The 27,844-nt window shown below is 42.2% G+C and overlaps 2 protein-coding genes across 2 annotated transcripts; both read left to right on the plus strand.

Moving 5' to 3' along the window:
- The first annotated feature begins 18 nt into the window (after positions 1 to 18).
- On the plus strand, positions 19 to 11,613 carry LOC106887013 (nucleolar RNA helicase 2-like). Its single transcript, XM_014940351.1, has 13 exons — positions 19 to 151; positions 856 to 1,034; positions 2,203 to 2,320; positions 2,994 to 3,179; positions 4,516 to 4,661; positions 4,924 to 5,073; positions 6,374 to 6,535; positions 7,061 to 7,180; positions 7,655 to 7,728; positions 8,823 to 8,982; positions 9,880 to 10,014; positions 10,817 to 10,861; positions 11,355 to 11,613. Exons 1-13 carry the CDS (start codon positions 19 to 21, stop codon positions 11,547 to 11,549), a joined length of 1,803 nt encoding a protein of 600 aa, XP_014795837.1. The 3' UTR covers positions 11,550 to 11,613.
- Positions 11,614 to 12,157: 544 nt separating this feature from the next.
- On the plus strand, positions 12,158 to 27,040 carry KIF1BP (KIF1 binding protein). Its single transcript, XM_014940531.1, has 7 exons — positions 12,158 to 12,540; positions 16,419 to 16,517; positions 19,388 to 19,467; positions 19,562 to 19,745; positions 20,902 to 20,986; positions 23,766 to 23,875; positions 24,590 to 27,040. Exons 1-7 carry the CDS (start codon positions 12,193 to 12,195, stop codon positions 25,466 to 25,468), a joined length of 1,785 nt encoding a protein of 594 aa, XP_014796017.1. The 5' UTR covers positions 12,158 to 12,192; the 3' UTR covers positions 25,469 to 27,040.
- Positions 27,041 to 27,844: the final 804 nt, after the last annotated feature.

Genomic DNA, 27,844 nt, shown 5'->3' on the forward strand with positions numbered 1-27,844 from the left:
TGTGTGCCTATGGAGGGTATGTTATTTGCTCATCTTTTTGGGTTTATAAGGTTTTTTTTTCTTTTATCCTCTCAGGAGCTGACAGAAGAAGAAAAAGAAGGCGCCTTCTCCAATTTTCCTCTCTCCCAAAGCACCATCAACCTTCTCAATGGTTAGTGAATGTGGTAAAAGAAATCTCTGTAAATGTTTGTCCAGAATTGCACTCTATTACCAAAGACAGAAGCCAAGGGTAAATTGTCCAAAATTGTCTTATGTTTATTGTGAGGTAAGTCTGTGCACATGAGCTGTCACTGGAGATTCAAAGAATCTGCTGTTGTTAGTAGGAGCAAAGTTTCTGTTTTGTTCAATTTCAGGTGCCTTAAAGTGAGTTTACTATTCTATGGCATGATTATTCCTAGGTTTGCGTTCTAGAGACAGGGTTTCTCTTCTCATCAGCATCATTCTACTTACTATGTATCTTCAATTCCTGTAGCTGCTGTCTACATATCACATCTTAAATAAGTGTAGTGGTGTTTTGTGTATGAAGACTATTTGGCTCCTTTGAACAGGGCTGTATCAGAAAAAACACGTTGAGTTTTGTATTTTGTTTTTCTCTTCCTCACCTGTTGTCTTATACCAAACATCACAAAGAGGGCTCTGTTTCATTGTTGACACTCAGCTGTGGTTGGGAGGGGAATATCTTTTGATCTAGGGTTGGAATAAAAACAAAGACGTGTGGCTTTCTTCTAATTTGCATCTCTTATTGTGTACAGGATTTGATATGATGTGACCTATGTTATCTATGAGGGCTTCTAATTATTCAGCTTGCAGTAGAATTGGCACCTTTTAATGAAACCTCTTTGGATTATCTTCCAGCTCGAGGTGTAAAATACCTGTTCCCTGTGCAAGTGAAGACTTTTCAACCCATATATGATGGCAAAGATCTGATCGCTCAAGCTCGAACAGGAACTGGGAAAACCTTTTCTTTTGTTCTTCCACTGATTGAGAAACTTCAGAGCGTCTCGCAAGATGGGAGAAGAGGCCGTGCCCCAAAGGTAACTTACCACTTAAGGGTTAACACCAAACCTTTAGGATACGGCAGATTTTGGAAGTGATTTTATAATTGCTTTGGGGACTTCTGTTTGGGACTTCTTTTTGCTTTACTGGTGTTAGTAATGCTGAACGCTTTCCTCAGATCAGGAGCTAGAGTGTGATAGAGATTCTGTGGCGTCACCGTGATGACATGTTTCATGTTCAGGGTTCCTTTTGAGTGGCTTTGGGAGAATAGTCAGGGCACTGCAGCAGTAGCTAATGGCCTTCCAGAGTGCTATCCTTAGGAAGCTAGTGTGTGGCTTTGGGGTGGAATCCTCTGCCTCTTCTCGGGCAGTGGTTGAATCAGCTCTGTCTCTGTTCTCTGAGGTTTTTCTCACTACTCCATGATAATAACTGGAAGGCTTTTAGGTTTCCTTCCCCCGCCCCGATGTCCAGAGACTCAACTTAATGGATGCAAGCAGTGTTTCCATTCCTACTTAAGCATGAGATGGAATTGGTGACCAAATATCTGTGATCAGATATCATATTCCCACACAAATCAAGTGTATGTATTTATCATTAGACTGAAAAACTGTTACAGTCTGCACATTTGTTGCCTACTTCATCCTTCTGTTTTATTAGCTTTAAAGGTGATGTAAATTTTAAAACCTTATTGTCCGAAAGATTTCTGTAGAAGAATTCAGCTCTGTGTTTTATTGTTTCCTTCTTAAAGAAAATGGAGGGGGAGAAATATAGGTACTGGAGGAAGGTGGAGAAGGAGGGTATATGGCTAAAGTGCATCATGTAGTAGTAATAAGGTCATAAAAAATCTTATTACTCCAAATTGGTTAGCGACTGTTCCTATCCTTTAATTCTGATCTGCACCTTCATTGTCTGTGGTGATGTTACCGAAATGTCTATTTTATCTGGCATTAACTTAAGAAGAAAAATATTGCTGTTGTGGTTATCTTGTAATGCTTTGGCTTGTTTCCTCTTGGTGGCTGTGAGGCTGTATTGTGCAGGCTCCAGGTGGCAGGAAATATTGCTGGGATGGTGGGGAGCTGTGGGCACCTCTGCAGAAAGCATTGAATAAGAATGGGAGTACAAGCTGTTTGATGTGAAGTAAACCCTTATCTCCTAGCACCCTCTCCCAAGCACAGCTGCATTTTTGTCTGTTTTCACTCCCTCCAGGTGCTGGTTCTTGTTCCAACCAGGGAACTGGCCACTCAGGTAGCCAAAGACTTCAAGAATCTCACCAGAAAACTGTCAGTGGCTTGTTTTTATGGAGGAACTCCATATAAAGAGCAACGTAAGTAAACACTAAAGAATTACGACTGGACTGGAGCTGACTTTCTCCAGATGCATTCCATGAATAAAACTGGTTTTTTTTCTCCTTCAGTGTTTCACTTCAGTCAGGAACCATGACATTGCTTTTAAAGGAAGCACACGGCCTGGGTTGAATTATTTTAGTTCCAATAAACCTTTCTTTAAAAGAACAGGTGTAGGTCTGCAAAGTGACTGGTCCTTTTAGTTTTTTCTTTATTGTGTGTTTGTGTGGGTTTTTGGGTGGACGTACACTGGGACTAGATGACCGTGCAAGGAAAGAGAACTGTGTATGTGTGTGAGGCTCTGTCTGTCTCCAGAGGTACCTGTGAGAAAGAATTTAGCTGAAAAACTAAAGTGTTTTTCTGTAATAAAGCTCTGGAGGTTTCTAACGCCAGCTGATTGCTGCTTGGAAATTGGTGTTTCTTACTGCAACTTTGCTTGTGGTTTTGCTGATATTCCTGATGGGGCCACTTGAGCTGCCATTAAGCTTACTTTTTGTTACCCAGGCTGAATGTGGTGCTTTATCCAGAGATTAAAGTGAAGGGCAGAAGCTTTTTGGTTTTAAAAATAGAAGTGTTGCTGTGTACCGGTAACTTTTTACCTTGTTGTCTCTTAGCGTTCTGACACTGTCCTTGTTTTTCTGTCTTTTCTTCCAGTTGATCTCCTTAAAAGTGGCATTGATATTCTAGTGGGAACACCTGGACGGATCAAAGACCACATTCAGAATAGCAAGCTGGAACTTTCCAGCGTGAAGCATGTTGTTTTGGATGAAGTTGATCACATGTTAGACATGGGCTTTGCTGATCAAGTGGAAGAAATCTTAGGATTTGCTTATAAAAAAGGTAAATTCTGCTATCGGGAAAGGAATAGAAGACAATGCAGAAACACAATTATGGTACTTTGAAAACTGCTTGTACACCCCCAAGTTGAATATTAGACCTCAGAAGACAGGGTAAGGTAAAATTGGCAAAGGTTCAAAGCAAGGTGACAGATGGCTGAAAGGCTGGAATGGCATCTCTGCAAGAAGTGGGGGTAAAAAAAGGCAAAAAAGCAACAACCAACTCCCTAAGCCCTAATGTTCTTCATCCTGAGAGAGGTGAGTGAGGATAGGGTTAGGATTAGGGTGCGTATGTACATTCATCATCACACGAAGTTGACAACTGGGGAATATTTGGTCTTTTCTGATGTAGTGGGCATTCAGCACGTAGCAGGTATGGAGCAGGAGGAGGTTATTTTAATAATGTGAAATTTCTTGCCACGTTGTGCTAATGCTGAAAGTTCTGAAAAGTGACTTGGTGAATTACTGGAAGTAGAAGTATCAAAGATTACTAGAAGTAAGGTCATTACTTCTGGCCCTGGAAGACACAAAAAGCTGGTTGCTGGCAGAGTTTGTTCACATCTTTGTTAACTACACTTGACTACTGTTGGAGAGAGTACATGAGCTTCGTGGATCTCAGGTTTGACCCAGTACAGCCACTGACATTTTTACTTGACTGTTACATTCTCCACATTTCTGCACAGGTCTTTGTCCTGACAGCCAAAAAGTACAGTTAATCTTTTTAAAAAAGGAGATCTGTATAAATTTTGGAAGAGTTGTCATAGTTATTCAATCTTAAAAGTTTTCTTGATTACTGAAAACAAATTGTAGGGAATAATAAGCGTTCTTTTGCAATGTGTGTTTCTTAGTATCTCATCCTGCTGAGCTACGAAGGTAGGTTACACTTCTTCAAGGTAACGTTTGTTAAACTGTTCTTAGTGGGGTAATTTCCTTTGTTATGTCATTCTGCCCCCTGTGTCTGCAGAGTGTCCTTTTTCATTTGCCATTTTCCTTTGCACGTAGCTGTACTGTTCACAGCTAGTTAGTATTGGAATACCAAGTGAGGAGGGACTGAGACGAGTTCTTTCAGGTCTGTGGGAGGACTTCAGGCACAGTCTAAACCATTTTTAGCAGCTGATCTAGAAATGTGTCTTGCATTTCTTCTTAGGCAGGATGAAGGTTTGGTCCAGTTAAAATTACTGGTATTAAAAATGTTTTAATAGCTCCTAAGTTTTCTTCCTGTAGCTGACTTACTGCACATACAAACCTCTCGATTTGAGAACAACTCTCTTGCTTTTTTTATCAGTTCTCAAGTTTCAGAGCCTGTTGTGATGACTGAAATTGGTGGCTTTTCCTTCCAGGTTCTGAGAACAACCCCCAGACGCTGCTGTTTTCTGCAACTTGTCCACGATGGGTGTATGACGTAGCAAAAAAATACATGAAAGATGAATATGAACAGATTGACCTGATTGGAAAGAAGACCCAAAGGACTGCCACGACTGTGGAAGTGAGTGATTATTCTGCAGGGCAGGGCAGGTCCTGAGAGCCTGTCGCCTGGATGAAGTGGGTTCTGTGTTGACTTCACGAATTGGGGGGTGAAATGTGTTTTCATGTGATTGACACACAGATTTTTTTAAGCAAAGATTTCATACAGGGACAGTAATTTGCAAGCTGAAAAGAAATAATAAATTATTTCTGTGTTTGTTTTTTCTGTCCTGTGTGTGAGTTAGATTTAACATAGGTGCTTATCGTGTTTCTTTCCCAAACAGCACTTGGCCATACAGTGTCGCTCGTCTCAGAGAGCAGGAGTTCTTGGGGATATCATTCAAGTCTACAGTGGCAGCCACGGGAGGACCATTGTCTTCTGTGAGACCAAGAAGGAAGCGAATGAACTGGCTATGAATGCTTCGCTCAAACAGGTACTGGGGGCTGAGTGGAGAGCGGAGGTGGTGGATATTCAGAGGTGGAATGCCCTGAAATAAATGGGAGGTTGCAACTGTGTGGGTGAAGTTGTTTCTGTGGGTGGTTTTAAGACTCATGAAGGCTGTTTCTAAAAGTAGAGCTTTGCAGTAGAAATATCTTCTTAGCTGTGATTACGGATTTAGTCCTTTAGCTGAAAAATCATGCAGGACAGGATCAATGGAAAATATGCAGCTTACACTGAAATAACCTGCAGAAGTTAGTAATGGTGGCAGGAGATAGTAATAATGGTAATAAACAAGAGCTGGCGTAGTGCATATTCCATCTCATGTTAGTGTGCTTGTGGGATTCCCATCTCTTAGTAGCATTTATTCTTTGAACAGTCCATATCCAGGAAAATCCAGTGAATATGGTAGAATGGAATGTCTTGTTGCCCTTGGAAGGTCACTTAATAGTTTGTTCAGAACTCAAGTGATATATTGAGCAGGCTTGCTATGCTTGCTTGAATTATTGGCAGTTTCTTGAGTGTGGGGAAAGATTCTGGGGTTTTTTTTCTGAGAAGACCCTGTTTGATATCAAATACTAATTTATGAAGAAAGAGTGGTAGTGGGAATACATGGTTTGCTCAGTAATTGAGAAGTCATGTACCATCCACATTAAAATCTCACAGCAACAATTTTTGTCTGTTGACCCTGCTGCTTTCACAGTAAATCCAATGACTTTGTTTTTGTGTAGCTGTGTGACACGTTTTTCTCTTATGCTTGTATCTCCAACTCTTGCATGTTACTTGTTTGAGCTTGTGACTCCCCTTTCTCCTTGTCAAACATTTGATCTGTTACTTGTCCCATGAAAAGTGTTCAGATCACCTGTAGGGTTTGGAAATTCCCTGAAAACCTCCCTTCAGCTTCTGTGGGTTTTAGGATAGCTTCCCAGGGAAGGGAGCAGTTTCTTGTTAGCTCTTGACAAAGCAATGCTTAAGTAAAGTTGCTTCTATTTGCTCCAGTGGAAGTCAAAGCTGAAGGTGGGCCCTTTTGGTGTGGCAGACAGCAAATTGTACAGCTTGTTGTTAGTATGGTACAAATAACAACAAATTACAGTAAAACTACTGCTCATGAGTATTAGTGTCCCAGAGAAGGATCAAACCACAAAGTAGGATGCTTTATATTCCTTTGGTATCAGCTGTGTAATTACTTTCCATTGCTTTGCAAACTATTTTGGGCTTTGTTATTAAATATCTTTAGATACTGCAGCCTGGACTCCCCTGTTAAATGACACATTAATGGTTTCTTTCACTGACAGGATGCCCAGTCGTTGCATGGTGACATTCCACAGAAACAGAGAGAAATTACGTTAAAAGGCTTTAGAAATGGTGTATTTGAAGTTCTGATTGCAACAAATGTAGCTGCCCGTGGTTTGGATATTCCTGAGGTTGACCTTGTTATACAGTGTTCACCACCAAAAGTAAGTCAATGGGGGAAATTAAAGTTGTAATTTTTTTTTATTTTATTTTTTTTTTTTTTGGTGACAGAACAGTGGGTTATTTCTCTGTTTTACCAGAATTATGTTCTGATTCACAAATGTAGTGGACTTTTTGTAAATGCAGGCCTAGAATTTCCTAGTTAAGCTCTTACATTTTGAGCTTTGATTAAAGTAAAAGTGATGGGTTTTGGTTACTCTGGAAAGTCACTAAGATAGTTTATGACTTTATGACAGTTTGTAGCATTTCTGAATCCCTTCTGAACGTTGTTGAGTTTCATAACAATTCTAAAATACTCCTGTGCTGCCCTTTTCTTCTTTTGAAACTCCAGTGGAGCTTTTTGTTTCAAAAAACACGAGTGGTTTGTGTGTGGTTACAAGTTTGGGTATACAAACATAACGTATCACTCCTTAGGTTTCTGAATTAGAATTAGCTTGCATTTTCTCTCTCCTACAATGTATAAATGTCAGCAGTTTAAGGTTTTCTCACATTAATCTGAATTTCTGAAGGATGTTGATTCCTACATCCATCGTTCTGGACGTACGGGTCGAGCTGGCCGGACTGGGATCTGCATTTGTTTATTTCAGAGAAGAGAAGAAGATCTTCTGAAACAAGTTGAGCACAAGGCGGTGAGTTGTACCTCAGACCTCTGCTTAATGAAATGATTCAGCTTCTAAAAAGACTCTGCCTCTCTTAGACTTTGTAACCATGGGCTGCTTATGAGTCCAGTATGGGACTTGTATCCCATAAAAATGTCGATATATTTGGGAAGTGTTTGTAAAGGGGTTTGTACCAACCTGTTGCAATGTCTCAGGAGCTTCCCTGTGTTGGCAGTACCATTGCTGTCAGCAGGCAGACATGAAGGAGACCATGCCTTTCGTTACAATCTGCATGTAAATTGGTGTAAAGTAGCTCCAGATTAACAAAGGCAGGAACTTTAAGAAAAGCTTAATTCTAGCTTTAGAAGTAACTTAAATTAAGTGAAGACTGTGTTGATGTTCTAACCCATAAGTGTCTAGAGGTCTCAGTAATGTGACTTAGGTCAGGTTGAGTTGTAGAGCGCTGAAAACACCTTTAACTGTGATTTGTTTCCTTGATTTCAGGGGATTACATTTAAGCGTATAGGTGTTCCCTCTGCTACAGATGTAATTAAAGCTTCGAGTAATGATGCCAAAAAGTAAGTTTATTTGCCTGTTCTTAAAGGATGTCTAGAGATCTTACCAACAGCAGTGCTGTTAGGGCAGAGCTTTAAGGGATCAGACCTGTATGTGAGCATGTTGTAGAAGTCAGCTGGTTTGCATGTAGACACTGACTTGTTCTCATAAGACAATATCAGTAAACCCCTATATGCTTAAACACAGACTTTTTCATAGAACATAATGTTCTCCAAGTTCTTACAAAAAATAACCTTTGTTTATATCATCAGAAATCAATAGCAGAACAGGGAGTGTGTCATGTGGGGAAACTGATTTTGTCTGCTCCGATGATAGAGTAGCAGTCTGTAAAGAGCAATACTTAGCATAATGAGGAGTCACTCTGCAGTAGCGAGGGTGTTGTAGCCCTGTCCTGTTTCTTTGTATTGTTTTATTTGCAAGGGTTGTGTTTTTTACTCCATGCAGCTCTGTTTACATTTGCTGCCCCTTTGGTGGAAACTACATTGCTAATTGTAATAATCTCTGTCAAGGATTTGACCAGTGTAAAGGAAATCAGGGGCATGGTGTTGGGTTCACTGCATACTGAAAAATGGTGGGAGGTGCTGGTGTACCAAAGAAAGCATTAGAGAAGTAGCTGTTCTGTTTCCCAGCTTGTTTTCTCCCAGAAATAACCAATTTAATCAGCTTGCACTGAGTGCAAGAAATGCCTTGCCCCAGCCCAGCAGTGGCATTGTAGTGGTTTGCTTCCTTGTGAAGTAGAAACAGGGGATTCTTGGGTTTGTTGGCAACGCTCTTGTGGATTCTTGGGTACAGTCTTAAGAATGCTGATATTTTAGAGCCTTCTCTTGATGGTTTTATCAATGCTTTCAAGCACGCCACATTGTACATCCTCAGTTTTGAAGGCATCTTCCAAGGGGCTTGGGTTAATGAACACAGAAGGAGGGTATTCAGCATCCAGAAGGTGTTAAGTGAGTGGTAGTGAAGCACGAGCATGATAGCCAAGGCTTTTAGGAAGAATTTGTTAATCTTGAAAACTGTCTAAAGTCTGTGTGCTAAACCTGACTGCACTTCATGCTGGCCTTTGCTGATCTCTTAAACTTTTGTTGTCACCCTGTAGGCTGTTGGAGGCCATTCCTCCTTCTGCAGTGGACTACTTCAGAAAATCTGCTCAAGAGCTCATAGACGAAAAAGGGGCAGTTGCTGCCCTGGCTGCAGCTCTAGCCCATATTTCTGGGGCATCTTACATTCAGCAGCGCTCCTTACTCAACTCAACTGCGGTAAATAATGTTATACCTCTGTTAACAAGAATGGATAAATCATAGAATTCCTTGAGTAGAATAGAATTCTGGAATTTAATAGAATTCAGATTAATTCCTTGCATCCAGTCCAAGTGTAGCATCTTCTTCTCAGGTTTTTCAGTAGGGTTTCTGAACAGCTTTTATCACCAGCTTCTGGTTTGTTGCTCGTTCTTTAACTGAAATCATGCTCTTACTGACACCCTGCAGGAAACCAGAGAAACTTGATACTAGTAAATTTTCTTGTAATCAGAGTTAAAAGAATTTCTCCAGACATCTAAGTGACAGAAGACTTTGATGCTTTAAGAGAGTTCAACTAAAGACATTTTACAAGCTAATGGATTGGTTTGTGCTATTGCAGTTTTCCCTTCCCAGGAAGCTTTTACATTTCTGTAATATTTCAAGTAAGTCTAGCGCAGGGTTACCTGATTTCAAAGAGATCTTGACAGAAGAAAAGTACAGCCCTTCCTTTTTCTGATGCATTTAGGGAGAATTTGGGCCAGTTTGTTGCATGGTAGCACAATTTTGGAAATAGCATGTGGCTGTGCTGTGCTGCTTGTATCAGTTTGGGGGATTTTTACCCATTTTCTAATGGGAATTTTCTGTATGTATTGAATAAATGTGTCTCTGCTTCTGGCTAAAATACAGAAGTGCTACTGGCCTTTATATCAATGGGCAATCCTAGGTTAAATGGATGCCCTTGGCTGCTTAGGAAGCTTTTATTGCTTCGCTTTTGGGAGGCTGATTTCTTAGGATTAAATACTAGATTACTACAATACTACAACAGCAAGTTATTGCATAGTTCATTAGTGAGTGAGTTTACAGGCTGCCCAACCAAGTTTAGTCTTGTAAATGTTTTTCTCCGATTGCTTCCTGAAGGGCTTTGTGACCATGGTGTTAAAGTGTTCAATAGAAATACGAACCATGAGCTACGCCTGGCGAGGACTGAAGGAGCAGCTCGGGGAGGAAGTGGATGCCAAAGTGTCCGCGATGCGTTTCCTCAAGGGGAAGATGGTAAGATGGCCCAGCCCTGGGGAAGGAGGGTGTGTGAGTGTGTACATGTACAGCCAGTTTTTGCAGTGACTGAGACAGGAGTTCTGAAGTACCGGCACAGAAGTGTTGATACCTCACTCTGTTCCTACTCAATCTCATTTCTCAGAAAGTGGTAACCTATCAGGAGCCCACCTGAAGCTGCTGTTTATGTATACATTATTAAAAAAACCCCAAACATTGAAGCTAGTTGAGTGTTTTAAAAGACACTTATGTGAATGGAGACATTGCTCCTAAGTTGATAATGCAGGAATTCTCTCCTAAAAAAAAAAAAAAAAGAGCATCAGAAATTGGTGACTTTGTTTATTCGTTGTAAACTCATGCTAACACTGTACACCACTGTGCTGCAAAGGCAGCTGTAGAGTAGGGCACTGACTGACTGCCTGACCTGAGCATTTACCTGACTGTCAGCCTGACTCCTGACGTGTCTGATGCTTGTCTCCTGTGCAGGTGTGCTCTTGGAGAGCTTGTAGTTCCAGGTGTTGCCTGTCTTGCTGTTAAAGTGACAGGGTGATTGCAGGCAGTGCTGCTGTCAGCACAGAGCATTTGAAGCTGCATTTTGAGTTTTCGTGTTTTAACTGCTTTTTTTTTTCCTTTGGTTTATCAAAAATCTTCCCCCAAAAGATCATGCTTTCTGCCATTTTTGGTTTTTATACTTAGCATGTATGAGTGGTTGCAGTTGCTGCCTGTCTAAATGTGTGTGTCTGTGTTCTTGGATGTATCTTTGGAAAGCTAATGCCTCTCTTTTTTTTTTTTGCTGTTATAGGGAGTGTGCTTTGATATCCCTGTTGACGAACTGAGTAACATACAGGTATGTTTTTTGTAGCCAGAATTGCCTTTGGAACTTGGTGATTTGAAATTTGGTGATGGCTGTGTATAGGATAGAAAATAGGGTGGTTTGGGAGGGTAAGGTTTGTGTTTTAATAAGGATGTTGCGTAGATAACAGAGTCATTAGAGCAGAGCACAGTTATTAGAAAATACCTTGTCATGCCTCTATCTCATTTCAGTTTATGTATTACCTGATTTTATTAAACAAAATCCTATGTTCTTTGGCTACTCTGCGTTTTGACCTCTGAGAGTAACTGAGAGTTCACCACTTCTCTGTTGACTTCACTCCCTCTTGTCCCTTTGTGGTTGTTTTTCCTTTGTCACGGGTCTGTGATTTGTCCCCCAGGAGGGATCTGTCCCCCCAAGAGGGATTTGTCTGGAAATGCCTTTGCTTTCAGTGTTGCTTTTAATGATTTTGGGTTCCTCGGGCACCCCTGCAGGCACATAAAGCCTTGTTACCTTGGTCTTGTTCCAGGAGCAGTGGAGGGACACCAGGCGCTGGCAACTGTCGGTGGCAAAGGAATTGCCCGAGCTGGAAGAGTACCCACAGGAGACAGGACGAGGGTTCTCCAGGTTTGGAAACGGGAGGCAAAGTGACAGCAGCTTCAAGAGAAACAGCTGGTTTAAGAACGGAAACCGGGGACATGATTTTAACAAGTCACAAGATTAGCAGTCGGTACAGATACGGGACTGAGCTCATTTTTATCAAAAAGTAAAAAAGCCTGTTAGACGATCCTCTTTGTCTTTATTCCTTGATAAAGCAGCCTGTCTTTGAGGACTGATGAAATGACAGGGGTTTTTTGGAAGATTTTCCTTCTTGTCCACCACCTTTCCCCGCCGTTGAATGCAACGCCCCACCTCCCCGTGCGTCACTGCAAACTCAGCGCTGGGGGGGAACAATGCTGTTACAAACACGGACAGTTACCACTCCTTGCCTGTTCGCCAGCCCTTGCATTAAAAAATTTTGGTTCTAAAAGGAAAATATTTCCTCAGAAAAATTTGAGATGGAAGCCCCTCAGCAACCGTCCCAGGGGCTCCGGTGGCCGGGGGGCTGCTCCCGCTTGCCTATCGCCGACTGCTCTTCCTCAACGCTTGGCGCAGTTTGCTCTCAATCCCCGCCATAGCGGCTTTGGGGGAAAAACACTCAGGATCGGTAACGGCGGGAGCGGGGAGCCTGAGGCGGCGACTGTCGCCATGACGGCGGGAGGGGGAGGAAGGGGGCGGGGCCTTCCCCCCGTAGCGCGGCGCTGATTGGCTGGCGGCGCGTCAGGTGGCGGCGCGCGTGACGCGGGGCGGCCGTGGGAGGAGGGAAGATGGCGGCGGGTGGCAGCAGCTGGGCCGCGGTGTGCGAGAAGTTCCGCACCGCCCGCACTCTGTCTACCGTGGAGTCCCGCAAGGACCCGGAGACCGAGCCCTACCGCTCTAAATACAGCGCCCGCGCCCTGCTGCAGGAGGTCAAGCAGCTGCTGAGCGCCGCCGAGGAAGGCGACGAGGCGCGGCTGCTGGCCGTGCGGCGGGCCGTGCTGGAGTACGAGCTGGGCGTCAACCACACCGACACCGAGGAGCTGTCGGCCGGCGAGGAGCACCTGCAGCGCTGCACGCAGCTGCTGGAGCCACACCGCCTCTCCCCGGACTGCGTCTCCCTCTACATACAGGCCCAGGTGGGGCTGGGGCTGTGCGGGCCGAGGGAGCTCTGAGGGGCCTGGGGGGGTGTTTGGGTCTGAGGGACCCGGGGGGGGCGGTGTTTGGGCGGTGTGAGGTGATGGGGGTTGTCCTGGTTTGAGGTAAAACAGCAGCCAGTCCAGCCCAAACCACGCCGTGTCTGTGGGGCCTGCTGTGTGGTCACTGCAAACGGGGCGAGGGAGGTTGGTGGCACCCCTGATGCGTAAGGCTTGTTTAATAATAATAATAACGATACTAATTATCAGGGCTGCTGGTGCTTGCTTTGCACTCGAAGAAATAACTCACCAGTGAGGGCTGTGGAGGGATGCTGTTCTCTTCCAAGCCAGCTGGTGATGCCTCTAGGTGTGCAGAGCATCTAACAGCATGTTCTCTTCACAGAAACGGGGTGTTGCCAAGGCAAGATGCTCTTAAGCATAGACCGAGACAGGACTTGTAAGAACTGAGCAGGAATAAGTTAGCAGAAGACCTTAGTGTGTCCAGAACTTACTTGTCATTCCTTAACTGTCATTTGTTGTCAAAGTAAAGCTGGGAGATGCTTTTATTTATGTGGTATCCTCAAAAGTTGTCACTTGTTTGCTTTTCAGCCTTGCCTGTTATCTCTTAATCTACTATATTTCATTCCAGATGGGCAAATATGGTTTTACGGGGTTAGAAGTAATAATATTCACCTCTTTCATTCTGAAGAAAATAATACCATTAACAAAATTGGTTCTTACCATGTAAAGATTCACAAAAGGGCTTTGCTCACCCAGTCCATTGTGGCAGCTGGTGTATAGTTGGATCTCTCTCTCTAGACTTTAAATGAAATAGAACAGTTATTTAGATGTCTCTGTCAAAAATGGTTGCTCTAATTAGCAAAGGCTCAGTAGTACTTCCTTGTTAAACATGGCAAAACTGTCAAGGCATTGTGTGTTTGTGTGGAAGGGCACTAGTTATACAGTGACTTGTCTTACATTGGGTAAGTTAGCTGAGTTGTCTGGAACTTGGAATCACAGAATCGCCTGGGTTGGAAGGGACCTTTAAGGTCATCTAGTCCAACCATAAAAACAAACAAAACCCACCATCAACCAACACTAAGCCATATCCCTGAGCACTGTGTCAACTCGTCTTTTGAATATCTCCAGGGATGGTGCCTCAGCCACTTCTCTGGGCAGCCCATTCGAAGGCTTGAGCCCTTTCTGTGAGAGAAATTTTTCCTGACATCCAACCTGAACCTCCCCTGGTGTAACTTGAGGCCATTTCCTCTTGTCCCATCACCTGTAACTTGGGAGAAGAGACCAACCACCATCTCTCTACACCCTTCTTTCAGGTAGTTATAAAGAGCAATAAGGTCTCCCCTCAGCCTCCTTTTCTCCAGGCTGAACACCCCCAGCTCCCTCAGCCTCTCCTCATAAGACTTACTCTCCAGACCCCTCACCAGCTTCGTTGCCCTTCTCTGGACTCACTCCAGCCCCTCAATGTCTTTCTTGTAGCGAGGGGCCCAAAACTGGACACAGCACTTGAGGTGAGGCCTCACCAGTGCCCAGTCCAGGGGGACGATCACCTCAGGAGTCCTACTCATCACACTGTTCCTGACACAGGCCAGGATGCTGTTGGCCTTCTTGGCCACCTGGGCACACTGCTGGCTCATGTTCAGCTGACAGTTGACCAACACCCCCAGGTCCTTTTCTTCCCGGCAGCTCCCCAGCCACTCTGCCCCCACCCTGTAGCGCTGCAGGGGGGTGGTGTGGCCATATCGAAGGCCTTGCTAAAGTGCAGGTACACAACATCCACAGCCTTTCCTTCATCCAGCAAGCGGGTCGCTTTATTGTAGAAGGAGATCAGGTTTGCCAAGCAGGACCTGCCCCAGCAGGACTCCCACCACAATATCAGCCTTGCTGGCCCTCCCCCTGATTCTTACCCATAGGCACTCAACTCTACCATTACCCTCAGTTAGTTCCACACACTGATAATCCTCCCTAACATAGACAGCCACCCCTCCTCCTCTCCTTCCTTGCCTGTTCCTTCTGAAGACCTTGTAGCCATCCATTGTAGCACTCCAGCCATTCGATTCATCCCACCATATTTCCCTGATGGCAACTACATCGTAGCTGTCCTGCTGCACAGTGGCTTCCAGCTCCTCCTGTTTGTTGCCCATGCTGCGTGCGTTTGTGTAGATGCACTTCAGCTGGGCTAATTGTCCTGCCACTCTTCGGGGGGAACGAGTCTTATTTCCCACCTGACTGTGTTTAGTCTCTTTTGTAGTTGCCAACCTGTTTCTTCTCCTTATGTCTTCGCTACTGTATGGAGGGTGGAGACCCCTGCTGTCCCCCCATCCTTCCAACCCTGATGTGTCATCCTGCCACTTGCCACAGACCCTTCTGATATTATCGTTGTCATCCGCCTCAGGTGCAGTGGCAGGCTGGAGGCTCTCCTTGGGCTCATCTCCAGTGTGCCTGTGTTTAACTCCCTTTCACATTCCCTTACAGACCTTAGTTTCTTCATCTCTTCCTTCAGTTCAGCCACCATGTTAAGCAGGTCGTTGATCTGCTCACACCTAACACAGGTGTTGTCTCCACCATCCTCTGTTGCAAGGTTCCAGCACTCACTGCAGCCGGTTGCCTGGATGTTTGTGTGTGGCCTCTCTTTGGGTACCCACAGGTCTTTTTAACAGCCTTATGTCGAGTTATAACCGTGGCTCGATCTCTTCAGGCAACCGACTTTCTGCAGGTACCTTTCCACTATTATTCCAGCTCAGAAAATGGAATATTCTGGTACTTTCCAGAAAAACGTTTCTGATATAAAAGCAGTAATTGTCAAAGGTGGCCATACTTGTCCGTGTTCTAGGACGTACCCAGCACGTTGTCACTGCACTGACTTCTGTTTTTGAAAGAAGGAGCATTCCTTTTTCCTGCAGGGCCTGTTTCTGTAGCCCTGCTGCTATTTTCCAAGCTTCTGCTTAAGGATATTTATCAGTTTCTGTCTAATAAAATTTGGTCTGTTCCACTGCTCGGCCGTGGGCAAAGTATTTCTCTTCGTAAACATCGTGCTGTGTGGTGCTTTCTTATAATAAAATAAATGGAATTGAAAGGAACAGGGGCTGGCACACAACTGCACATTTTAAGTCTTTTGAACGTTTTTTTTTTTGGTCATGTTGGATTTTGTAACAACATTATCTAGGAATTAAATTAGCACTTCAGACACAGACTTTGTATAGTGCCTTCATCTTATTGATAGAATTAGAGGCACTTTTTTTAAAAGGTGGGTTCACAGATGCAGTAACATTACTGTGTATGTTGCTGTAATTTAGATTTGAAGGCGGTAATCTGTAGCTTTTGCATCTTAATGGTTCTTTTAATCTCTTTTCATTGTTGAAAACATACAAGCATTCATTCCTTATATCTTTTTCCTGTCAAATTTTTCTACAGTCATGATGACAAATTTCTTCTTCCTTGGTTCTTTTTATGATATTCGTATACGATATAAAAGCTGCATGAATCAGGTGCAGAACATACTGTATGGAAAAAGCTTATTATTTGAACACACCAGTTCTTATTTAGCAGAGTAAACACAGAGCGTTACAGCTTGTGAGGTGACTTTTGTGTGTGTTTGCTGCTGTGTGAAAACCCTCCCAGAGTAAACACAGAACGTTACAGCTTGTGAGGTGACTTTTGTGTGTGTTTGCTGCTGTGTGAAAACCCTCCCTTTTGAACAACTTGTGATAAAACGGCTGGGCACGATATTTGCTTTTTGAAATCCATTGTATTAGAACATATATATATGTATAGGGATGAAGACTCATAAAATATTTGGAGAAAATGTGTAATATAAATGGAATATAATGGGAAAATAACTATTTTTTTCTGCTTACCTTTAGAACAATCTAGGTATCCTCTGGTCCCTAAGGGATGAAATTAAAACTGCGCAAACTTACTTGGAATCTGCAGAAGCCTTGTATAATCAATACATGAAAGAGGTACTGTATTTATTAATATTGCAGCAGGGCTCACTCTCATGTGCCACTTACAGTTTTAGTAATCTTTGAAAAAAATGTATGGTGGAACTTAAGTTTCTGCGCTTTATACTGTCTGATACTTTTGAAAAGTGATATGATTTGTATTGCTAGTGTAAGAAGAGGCAAACTAGAGGATCATGTGTTCATTTCAAAATGGGGTTATTCAGGAAAATAATTTTGCTCAAAAGTAACGGGCCTCTTTGAAAGCTTGAATTGATACTCCAGAGGTGAAGCCAGGTAGAATTTTGCTTTTAATTAAGACTGTTGTTAACCTTATATTGGAAATGCTGTAAACCCACAATTTTTAGTAGGAAAAGGAAAGAAAACTGTAATATTTGCATGGTTTGCACTGACTGTGCACAGTTTTGGTGGAAGCAAGTAGTTCAGTTCCATAGCCAAGGGGACAATCTTACAAACAGCTAAACCTCCCATGCATATTAAACAACCTTTTGAGTTGTGGATTCTTCTGTGTATCAACAAAGACTCCCTTGTGCTATTTTTAAGCTCTTTGGAAAGCTGTTCCTACACTGACTTGCCTCAGGGACAGTTCGTGAGCGAACTAAAAACATTTGTGGCCTTAAAGGAACAGTATCTGTGTCTCAGGACAGCTATAAAGGTTGGACAGGACTTAGTTTCATGGAATTACAGTTCAGGTTTTCACAGAATTACAGAATCACAGACTTGTAGGGGTTGGAAGGGACCTTCAGAGATTGTCCAGTCCAACCCTCCTGCCAAAGCAGGTCCACCCAGAGCAGGTTGGGCAGGAACGCGGCCAGGTGGGGTTTGAATGTCTCCAGAGGAGGAGGCTCCACCACCTCTCTGGGCAGCCTTCTGGTCTCTGGCACCCTCAAGGTAAAGAAGTTTTTCTGCACATTCAGGCAAAGCTTCCTGTGTTTCAGCTTGTGTCCATTGCCCCTTGTCCTGTCACTGAGCGCCACTGAGAAGAGCCTGACCTCATCCTCGTGACACTTGCCCTTTAGATATTTATAAGTGTTGGTGAGGCCCCCCCCCAGTCATCTCTTCTCCAGGCCAAACAGACCCAAGTGTCTCAGCCTTTCCTCATAAGAGAGGTGCTCCATTCCCTTGATCATCTTTGTAGCCTTCAGCTGGACGCGGCCAGGTGGGGTTTGAATGTCTCCAGAGGAGGAGGCTCCACCACCTCTCTGGGCAGCCTTCTGGTCTCTGGCACCCTCAAGGTAAAGAAGTTTTTCTGCACGTTCTGGCAAAGCTTCCTGTGTTTCAGCTTGTGTCCGTGTGCTCATGGGCATCCTATTGCCCACCGGGACTTCCAGGTCTTTTTCCTCAGAGCTGCTCTCCAGCAGGTCACCCCCAACCTGTCCTGGTGCAGGGGGTTATTCCTCCTGAGGAGCAGGAACCACCACTTGCCCTTGTTGAATTTCATCTGGTTTCTCTCTGCCCAACTCTCCAGGTCTGGCTGTATGGCAGCACAGCCTTCTGGTGTGTCAGCCACCCCTCCCAGTTTTCTGTCGTCAGCAAACTTGCTGAGGGTACACTCTGTCCCCTCATCCAGGTTGTTGATGAAGATGTTGAAGACCAGACCTAGTAACTGACCCCTGGGGAGCAGGGATTGGTTTACAGCACAAATTATTGTGGAAATTTCAGGATGGGTTAGTCTTTATCGGCTGGTTACAGCCATATTCCCTCTGGATGAGTTGGTCTAACTAGAGATACTATATATCTCTACAGACCCTCTCTCTCATTAATTCCTGATCAACTTTGGTAATTATACCCAGGCAGGTGTGATGTTGTTAGCTTCCACATAATCTCTGAAAGATTCTGGCAGTTGCTTCAGTGATTGTGAAATTGAACTGGTACTACCATATTTTTCAGTGGGTTAAACAATGCTGCCAAATACTTCACATTTTCACTGTGGACTTTTCTGAAACAGTTATTTTTTGTTAGTAGTGACTAGTGAATGTTCCTCCTGGGCCTTCGCTGCCTGACTAGCATATAGATATATGACTGTCATTAAGCCCACGTCAGATCACGTCACGCTTTTTTGCTTGACTTTTTTTTATTTGCCACTTAGAATTCAGGGCATTACAGAACATGTCAAACATAGCTATGCCTAAAGATTATTTTTTTTTTAATTAGCTGCAACAGAAGACTGGTTTTGTGGTAACTTTATTGGACTTGTGTCATGTTCTCTGAAGATACTGAAATGTATTTGACATAATCTGCAAAGAATTAACAAAAAATCCCAACCACCCCCCCCAAAAAAACCCCCACAGGGTATGGGAGAACTTGTCTAACTGTTTAATGGTTTATAAGGAGGACTTGAGTTCCTTGCAGTGATGTTTGATCTTTAGAATTTGTACAGCCATGTCAACATTCATCACTTGCAAATTATAAAACTGTGAATATACTTTTCTTAACATTGTCCCTTTTTAGGCTATCAGGCCTTCCCATCTGGGAATCTTTGGTAAACTGTTGATGATTGAGGCGTTTTCCTGAACTGGTGGATTTATTATTTTTTTTTTACTGTGCGAGAACAACCACAAACCAACAGATGAAATACAAAGAATATTTCTGGTGCAGGCAGCAGGCATTAATTTAAAGTATGAAAACAGAAGTCTTTGAGAAGCTAAAAAACTTATAATTCTGTGTGGGATTGTGGCTTTCATCCAAATCTTCTGAGGTTTGTGGAATTGCTCCAGAGGTGGGACACTGAGATAGATGTAGATGCATTATATGAAGTTTTGTTGAATTTGGGATTGAAAAATGGTAAATCTTCTGCAGCCAGAAGAGGGAGCACTATGTTACAAAACTAGAGAAATGTCTTTGGCTGAATATATCACATACTCTTGCAGGATGGAAATCCTCCCCTGGACCCCAGTGAACATTTCATGGCAGAAGAAGAAAAACTCACAGACCAAGAAAGATCCAAAAGGTAGGTGCTTAGCAGCATACCTAGATTATGAATACTTCTGGAATTTATGTATTTAGGGAGGAAAAAAAAAAACCAAAATTGTTTTTTTTTCCAGATTTGAGAAAGCCTATACACATACTCTGTATTACCTGGCACAAGTCTACCAGCACCTGGAGATGATTGAGAAGGCTGCTCAGTATTGCCATACTACTCTTAAACGACAGCTTGAGTATTGTGGCTACAACCCGGTAGAATGGGCACTCAATGCTGCCACTTTGTCACAGTACTATCTCTCTAAGGTAACACACTTCACCTTTTTCTGCTGTAATTATATCCTAAATATAACTGTCAAGTAAGACAATTGTTTAAACAGCTGTTTGAGACAGGGCTCCATGTCAAATTAAAAATGTGCTTCTATAAGACCACAAGTTCTGACATGAAACATCTATGAGTATTTTCTGATGAGGACATAGTGTTTTTCCTGTGGTGTTGGGATGGCAATGGGAGAAATGAGCAGGTGTGTAGACATTAGAAAAGCTTTATAGTTCATGAAGTATCAGCAGTGATGTGACATGATGACCGTAAGTAACATTTTAAGGTTATAATCACTTAATTTAAAATAGTTTCTTATAATTGTATTGTTCTCTGATAATAAAGAGTTTAAAAACAAAAACCTTAGGGTAAAAACAAATACCTTAGGGCCAAGGTATTGCACATGTATGTTTCCTGTGAATTAATGTCCTTTGAACCTTAGCATGTGCTTCAGACTTGTTTGAGCCTGTGTGAACATTAAAGTGAATATATAAGATGTTTGCTTCCACGCATGTGTCAACGCAAAATAATCTACTGTGTTAGGAAATGCTTCAGCTTTATTTAGAAATTTCTATATTCCAGACTCTTCAGATGCTCTGTTCTGATGCTTAAAAGACTTCTGCCGTACCTAAGCCAGTTAATGCTAATTTCAATAGTAACTTGTAATTTCCACATCTTTTTGATGCATTGATAGCTGTAATCATTAAACAATGCACTGCTAAATGTGAGTAAAGGAATCTAAATCTGACTCACAATGTTATGTTGTGTGTCCAACTCACTCTAACAGCCCGTGATACAATCTTTACCACAAGACATCACTTCCGTTACCGCGAGGAAGCGAGAATAGATCAGAACGGTGAAAATGTTCACAATGCATGTATCTAATATTAAAAGCAAGGCTTGCTATTGTGGCTGTGGTAGAGAGAAAATGGTTGGTTAGAAAATACTGTATTTGGTAGTCAACGTGGAAAAATTGTGTCTTTTCTTCCAGTGTCCAGGGGAACACGCTCCAGAGCTTCAGTTGTGTCTTTTCCTTTCTGTTCATGTATCTTTACTGTGTGAGGTGAGGGGTTTGGCCAAGCTGAGACCAGCACTTGAGCTGTTAAAACCAGTGTTAAATGCTGCTGTTTGTGTTTCTCCCAGCAATGCTTTATGGAGGCCCGTCACTGCTTAGCAGCAGCCAGTGTCATCTTCAGCCAAGCTGAACAAGTGCCATCTGCTGAAGACAGTAAGTTCTGAAAAGTTTGTCTGAAAAGACAGTAAGTTCATACAAAAGTTTTGAATAAAACACTGTGAATTAAGCATCATTCGTATGTAATGTTAGAAGTGAAGTCTGGCAGTGGGTACAAAATTTAACCTGGTAAAGCGGAATGTTTCTGAAGAGCTGCTACTACAGTTTACAACTGGCTATGAGTAAACCCTCTGAAGACAAACTGTAGTGCTGCTTGCTGGTGTCTGAGAAAGCATACCAGAATGAAAGTGAAATTTAAAACAGTATCTGTTTCAGTAGTGGCAACGTCTCTGTTCACCCACTGATCCTTGGACATGTGCTTAAAATGCAGCTTCTCCATGATCAGAGGGCAATGATTCAATGAACCAAACCAGGTGCTTCCAGGGAATAGTTTTAAAAGAGGGAAGGAAACTGCAGCTCTTAAAAACCCTGAATCCAGAAGTTACTTGCATTGTCTTTTGTTGCTGGATAGTGCAGCCCCATTAACAGGTATTTTGGAGTTGTAGCTCCCCTCCTTCTTGTTTTGGGTATTGATGCAAAGGAACAACCTTGTGGTTCAGTGCAAAGACCAATAAAAGAAACTTTTAGAGAACTAACCCCAATTTTAAGGACTTGGAGTTAGGTGATAGTGTCAGTGCTCAACATAAATTATTTGGTTTAGGCTTAGTCTTTGCTTATCTACAGCACAGCCTTTTACATTCTGTGTCTTGGGCAACTGAAAGCTTCAAATCAACACAAAGATCAATAAAGGAAACTTTTAGAGAACTAACCACAATTTTAAGGACTTGGAGTTAGACGATAGTGTCAGTGCTCAACATAAATCATCTGGTTTAGTCTTTGCTTATCTATAGCACAGCCTTTTACATTCCGTGTCTTGGGCAACTGAAAGCTTCAAATCAATTGAGCTTTAACTCGTAGAGAGTGAGCAAGTACTCAGGGTAGCCCCTGTGTGAGTTCATAACTCTGACTTTGAACAGTGAATATATTGGTTAACTTTTAATGGTTTGAGCTGTTCAGAACACACAAGTTCTTTAATCACTGATGTTATTTCAGGTTAAAATATAACCTGAATAGACACAACTGAGTTTTATTTAATCAAATTAAAAACCCTGAATCCAGAAGTTACTTGCATTGTCTTTTGTTGCTGGATAGTGCAGCCCCATTAACAGGTATTTTGGAGTTGTAGCTCCCCTCCTTCTTGTTTTGGGTATTGATGCAAAGGAACAACCTTGTGGTTCAGTGCAAAGACCAATAAAAGAAACTTTTAGAGAACTAACCCCAATTTTAAGGACTTGGAGTTAGGTGATAGTGTCAGTGCTCAACATAAATTATTTGGTTTAGGCTTAGTCTTTGCTTATCTACAGCACAGCCTTTTACATTCTGTGTCTTGGGCAACTGAAAGCTTCAAATCAATTGAGCTTTAACTTGTCGAGAGTGAGCAAGTACTCAGGGTAGCCCCTGTGTGAGTTCATAACTCTGACTTTGAACAGTGAATATATTGGTTAACTTTTAATGGTTTGAGCTGTTCAGAACACACAAGTTCTTTAATCACTGATGTTATTTCAGGTTAAAATATAACCTGAATAGACACAACTGAGTTTTATTTAATCAAATTTCAGTGACAGTACATTAATTGCTTTTAAGCAATTTGGTACTTAAGCCAAAAAAAATGAGGTTATGTTTTCGGTAGGTGTGTAGAAATATACAGTCAGTTATGGTCTGTCAGTGACGGTATATGAATTGCTTTTAAGCAATTTGTTACTTAAGCCAAAAAAATTGAGGTTATGTTTTTGGTAGGTGTGTAGAAACATACAGTCAGTTATGGTCTCAAAATCAGGTGCAAGACTGGAAGCAGTAGATAAGAGTCCTAATTTTAGTTGTACTCTATAGATTTCTTTTTTTTGTGTGTGACTTTTGGTCAACTAGCTTCTGTTTATAGATTTCTTTTTTTTGTGTGTGTGTGACTTTTGGTCAACTAGCTTCTGTTTTGACTTCCTCTGACACCAAACAGGAGTAGTGATATTTGTGTTCGTTTCAATGGAGTAAATGTTTATCCTATTTCCCTTCCTTTTCATGATACGGAGGGCTGGGCTGTGGACTTCTGAAGATCATTATGCAGAAAGTTCTAACTTACAGAAAGACTAATACACAGTCAGCACTGGCCACTCTCAAGCACGTTCATTTTGTCATGTTTAATCAGAATATAAAGAAACAGAGATACTTAGTAAAGGAGTCTTTTCTCAGATTAGTAACAACTCTTATTTCCTTAATAGGAATAACTTGATTGGCTCCAATAGAACATAATGAACACAGTAGATCTGATCCTGAAGTTGGCTTCTTATTTTGTGAACAAGAATTCTTTTGTCCCCTCCTTGTTCAGCTGACTCCCTGCCTTTTGCCTAGAGGCTGGGAAATGAGTTCTCTTTGGTGAATCTCAGAAAACAAATTGTCCTGATTTCTTGTTCTTACTACAAAAAGATTTGAAAATATTTTTCCAGTAAAACACCTCCAAGATCAAAAATCTTTCTAAACCTACATTATGATCTATTTTTTTGGAAGAACTCATGCATAACAAATCCATGTTAGTCTATATGATTTTCTACCAGAGTGACAGTTTACAGAATTATTATATAAACTAACATGGAAAACATGTTGCTGTCTGAAAAGGAGGAAAAGTGAATTAAATGCAAGTAATGTATTCTTTGGATGTAATGTTTGAGGTTCTTGTTGGAGTGCTTGACTTCACTTAAGGTTTGTGTTTGTGTCCATTCAATAGATGAAACGGAGCAAGACCAACAGGACCTTCGACAGAGAAAAGCTGAAATTGCAAGGTGCTGGATTAAGTATTGCCTGAATCTTCTGCAAAGCACTCGGAAATTGCTTGAGGTAACCAAAAATCTGTTCTGTAGCTGCCATTGTTTAAAATCAAAGTCTATTTTGGTGTTTGGGACAGGAATCAATTCATAGTTGGTAGCAAGTGATAAAAAATTGCCCAATGAATAATAGAATAAATGCTTACAATGTAGCAGGTGTTTCATAGTAGACTTTGACTTTAATGCAGAATTTAGAAATAAGCAGGGGTAGGAGATCAGCTCTGTAGTGTGATCAGTCCACTGCTTGTATAGCAGCTCCACACATTTTCTCTCTGCTGCATTTTTTTGGGATTGATTTGGCAGATTACTCCTTACTTAACTGCTAGTAAGAGCATCTAAATATGCAACAGTTTTGTGTGCTGATGTTCTCATTTGTTCAAGCCTTTGATTCGTTCAGGTATTCATTTAATCATTCATTCGAATGTTTAAAACAGCATTTACTGAAATGCTTTGGAGAAGCAGGGCCTTTGCCTTTACATGTATTGTTTTGGCTATATTGTCACACAGGGCAGGGACAATAAATTGTCTTAGTCTTATGTTTTTACACAATTGAGGCTGGAATTTACATGATTTTTTTGTGGATATAAGGTCTAATATGACAATGTGTCTTCTGTCTTGTTGCTAACTAGTTTGTATTTCAAAGGTAATTAAAAAATAAAACGATTTGGTGTTAAGACACTCTTTGTAAGCCATGTGCATTTTTAATTAGTATGCTTTGTCATTTCAGGATAACATAGGAGAGCTGGATCCAGACAGACAGTTGGAACTCAAAGCCCAAAGGAAAAAAGAAGAAGATGAAAAAGAGAAGGGCAGGAAAAAAGCTGTCCTTTTTGGGACAAGTGATATATGTGACTCTGTTTTAGCCATGGAAGAGAAAGTGAGCAGTGTATATCCTTTAGATTTTCAAGAAGCCAGAGAAATCTTCCTAGTTGGTCAGAACTATGTTCTGGAAGCAAAAGAGTTCTTTCAGGTTGATGGTTACGTTACTGACCATATTGAAATTGTTCAGGATCACAGTGCTTTGTTTAAGGTACTTGCTTTCTTTGAAGAAGACTATGAGAGACGTTGCAAAATGCACAAGCGCAGACTAGACATGCTGGAGTCTATATATGTAGACTTGAACCCTCAGTACTATCTGTTGATTAGTAGGCAGCTTCAGTTTGAACTAGCTGACACCTATTATGAGATGATGGATTTAAAGATAGCTATCGGTAACAGGTTAGAGGAGCTAGACTCCCACACAATTAAAAAAATTAATTCTCTGGCTCAGTTAGCCATCAAGTATTATGAACTCTTCTTAGACTCTTTGAGGAACCCAGATAGGGTGTTTCCTGAACAGCTTGAGGAAGATGTTCTGCGCCCTGCAATGGTGGCTAAATTTCATATTGCACGACTGTATGGCAAGCTTATTACTTCGGATAGCAAAAAGCAACTGGAAAATATGCAGACATCATTGGAATATTACAGGTTTCTGGTAGACTATTGTGAGAAGTACCCAGATGCTGTCCGTGCCGTTGAAACTGAACTAGAACTCAGTAAGGAGATGGTGGGTCTTATTCCAACAAGAATGGAGAGGCTGAGAGCAAAGCTCTGTCCATTCATATAAATACTTGCCTTGAAGGAAATGTGCACTATTAAAATGATATCTGTCAAAACCAGTGCTGTCAGACAGTTTCTGTACTGGCTGATAGAACTAAGGTGTCTACAGTTCAGTTGTCCACCTAGAGCCTGCAGTAGTGTAACTTTGTGAGAAACTGCACAGCCAGCCGCTTATAGAATACTTCATCGACCTGCTCACCCTGGTTGGGTGGTCTGTAGCAGACTCCCAGCACAAAATCACCCTTGTTAGCCTTCCCTTTCACCCTTACCCATAAACACTCAACTTCATCGTCGCTGGAGTTTAGTTCTGTACAGTCAAAACACTCCCTAATGTACAGAGCCACACACCCCATCTCCTTCCTTGCCTATTCCTCCTGAAGAGCTTGTAGCCATCCACCACAGCGTTCCAGTTGTGACCGTGGTCCCACCACGTTTCCGTGATGGCGACTACATCATGGCTGTCCTGCTGCACAGTGGCTTCCAGCTCCTCCTGTTTGTTGCCCATGCTACGTGCATTAGCGTAGATGCACTTGACCTGGGCTATTGATTTCACCCCCATCCTTGGCCCTTTACCCTCAGGCTCATTACTAGCAGGCCCGGTTTTATCCCCTTCCCCCTTCACTTCTAGTTTAAAGCTCTGTCCATGAGCTTTGTTAACTCCTGGCCTAGTACCCTTCTCCCCCTCTGGGACAGGGTTTTCCCATTGTTCACAAGCAGAAATTTCTAAATGTCTATCCCTTTTCTCAAATGAAATGACAGAGTGAGAATCCTCACTAACGCAGCATCCTTCAAGCCCTGGCATGCTTCCCTTAGGTTTAATCCTGACAGGCCCAATTATCTCCCCTTCCCCCCTCATATCTAGTTTAAAGACCTGTCAATGAGCCCTGCTAACTCCTGCCCCAAAATTCTTTTCCCCCTCTGGGACAGATGTATCCCACCTGCCACTGGCAGGCCAGGTGTCTCCTATAGCCACCTATGCTCAAAAAAACCCCAAAGCCCTGCTGATAACACTAGTCCTGGAGCCATGAGTTGACCTGTTGCCTCCTCCTATCAATTTCCTTATTTCTGGTTGCCACTGGAGGGATAGAGGAGAAGACAACTTGTGTTCCTGATCCCTCGAGCAGCCGTCCCAAATCTCTTTTAATTGATTTTGGCCTCCTCCTACCCATTTCAGAGCTCTCCAGGTCAGTAGCTCACCCACACTAATGGTATAAACTTTAAATGTAAAGTGTATGTCCAGCTAATGCTATATATTGTTTGTCCTGGATGTAAATATAAACCTTTTCTCACTTACGTTTTTTCCCTTTGGCATATGGTTCACTTTCTAAATGTAGTGCTGTACGAAAATTGTTTAAGATAATCTGTTTCTCTAGGAAAATTTTTCTAAGAAACCTGAGGCATGTTCTTCCAACTAGAATATATTTTCTAACCTTTGACTCCCCAAAAAACTTTATCCATATGAAGGAAAGGTTGTTATTTTCAATATTTATTTTGTACGTTGTTCAGTGTTTCCTTTTTTCTCCTCGTAATCCAAACCTAGTTGATAGAGGCTTAATAAATGGACTAGCTTGGCAAAATATTTTTTTCAGAGTCCTCAGAATTCTGTTTCCTTGTGTCTTACTAAGATATGATACACATTACACCTTTGGCCAGAATAAATAGTTGTGAAAATGTTTCTTCCTGAGTGTCTCAGTAAAAACGTGCGCAATTGAAGTGCTAGAACCAAGAGCAAGAAAGCAGCAAACTTTCTGTCTTGTGGTGGGAGGAGATGCTCTGCTCTTCATACATTGTAGAGAATTGACAGGTAGAGGTGTGCTGTGCTCCAGATGGTGGCCAAATACAGGTCTGGGTTGCCACGGAAGGCTTCTTGCCTTGTGTTCTGTCGGGGAGTCCAGGTGCTGTCTTAGCAGGAGCTGCAAGCAGAGACCTCTCTGAAGTTGCTCAAAGTCCCAGTGCTGCCAAGGTGCTATTCAAAACCTGCCTGTGTGGCCATCTATTGCTGACTTGTCTATTAAAGCTGTCCTGCTCCTCATTAAGGACCTGCTGATCTGGCAATGTTCCTGGTCTTACACAATCTCTTACCTTTGCCTTGTTCTAATTGAGCCACCTATCCCTGTATGGAAGACCGGGCTGCATTTCTGACCCAAGACGTACGCAGAGGTTGTCTTTGTATTTCTGGTGTCTGTAGAAGGATTATGAACCAGGACCTGCTTTAGATTAAAATGTAGACTGAGCACATTTTCCAACCATATATTAAAAGAGTAGGGTCGGAGGTGCCAGGAGACGGGGAAAGTGAAGTGACAAGGTGTGCCACTCTGTGCACCAGCAGTCTTACCGTTGTCGAGTTCATGGGGAAGGTGTTTACAGCAATAGAGAGCATTAA

Source organism: Calidris pugnax, unplaced genomic scaffold, assembly GCF_001431845.1.
Source record: "Calidris pugnax isolate Ruff unplaced genomic scaffold, ASM143184v1 scaffold39, whole genome shotgun sequence".
In the NCBI taxonomy this organism is placed as follows: Eukaryota; Metazoa; Chordata; class Aves; order Charadriiformes; family Scolopacidae; genus Calidris; species Calidris pugnax.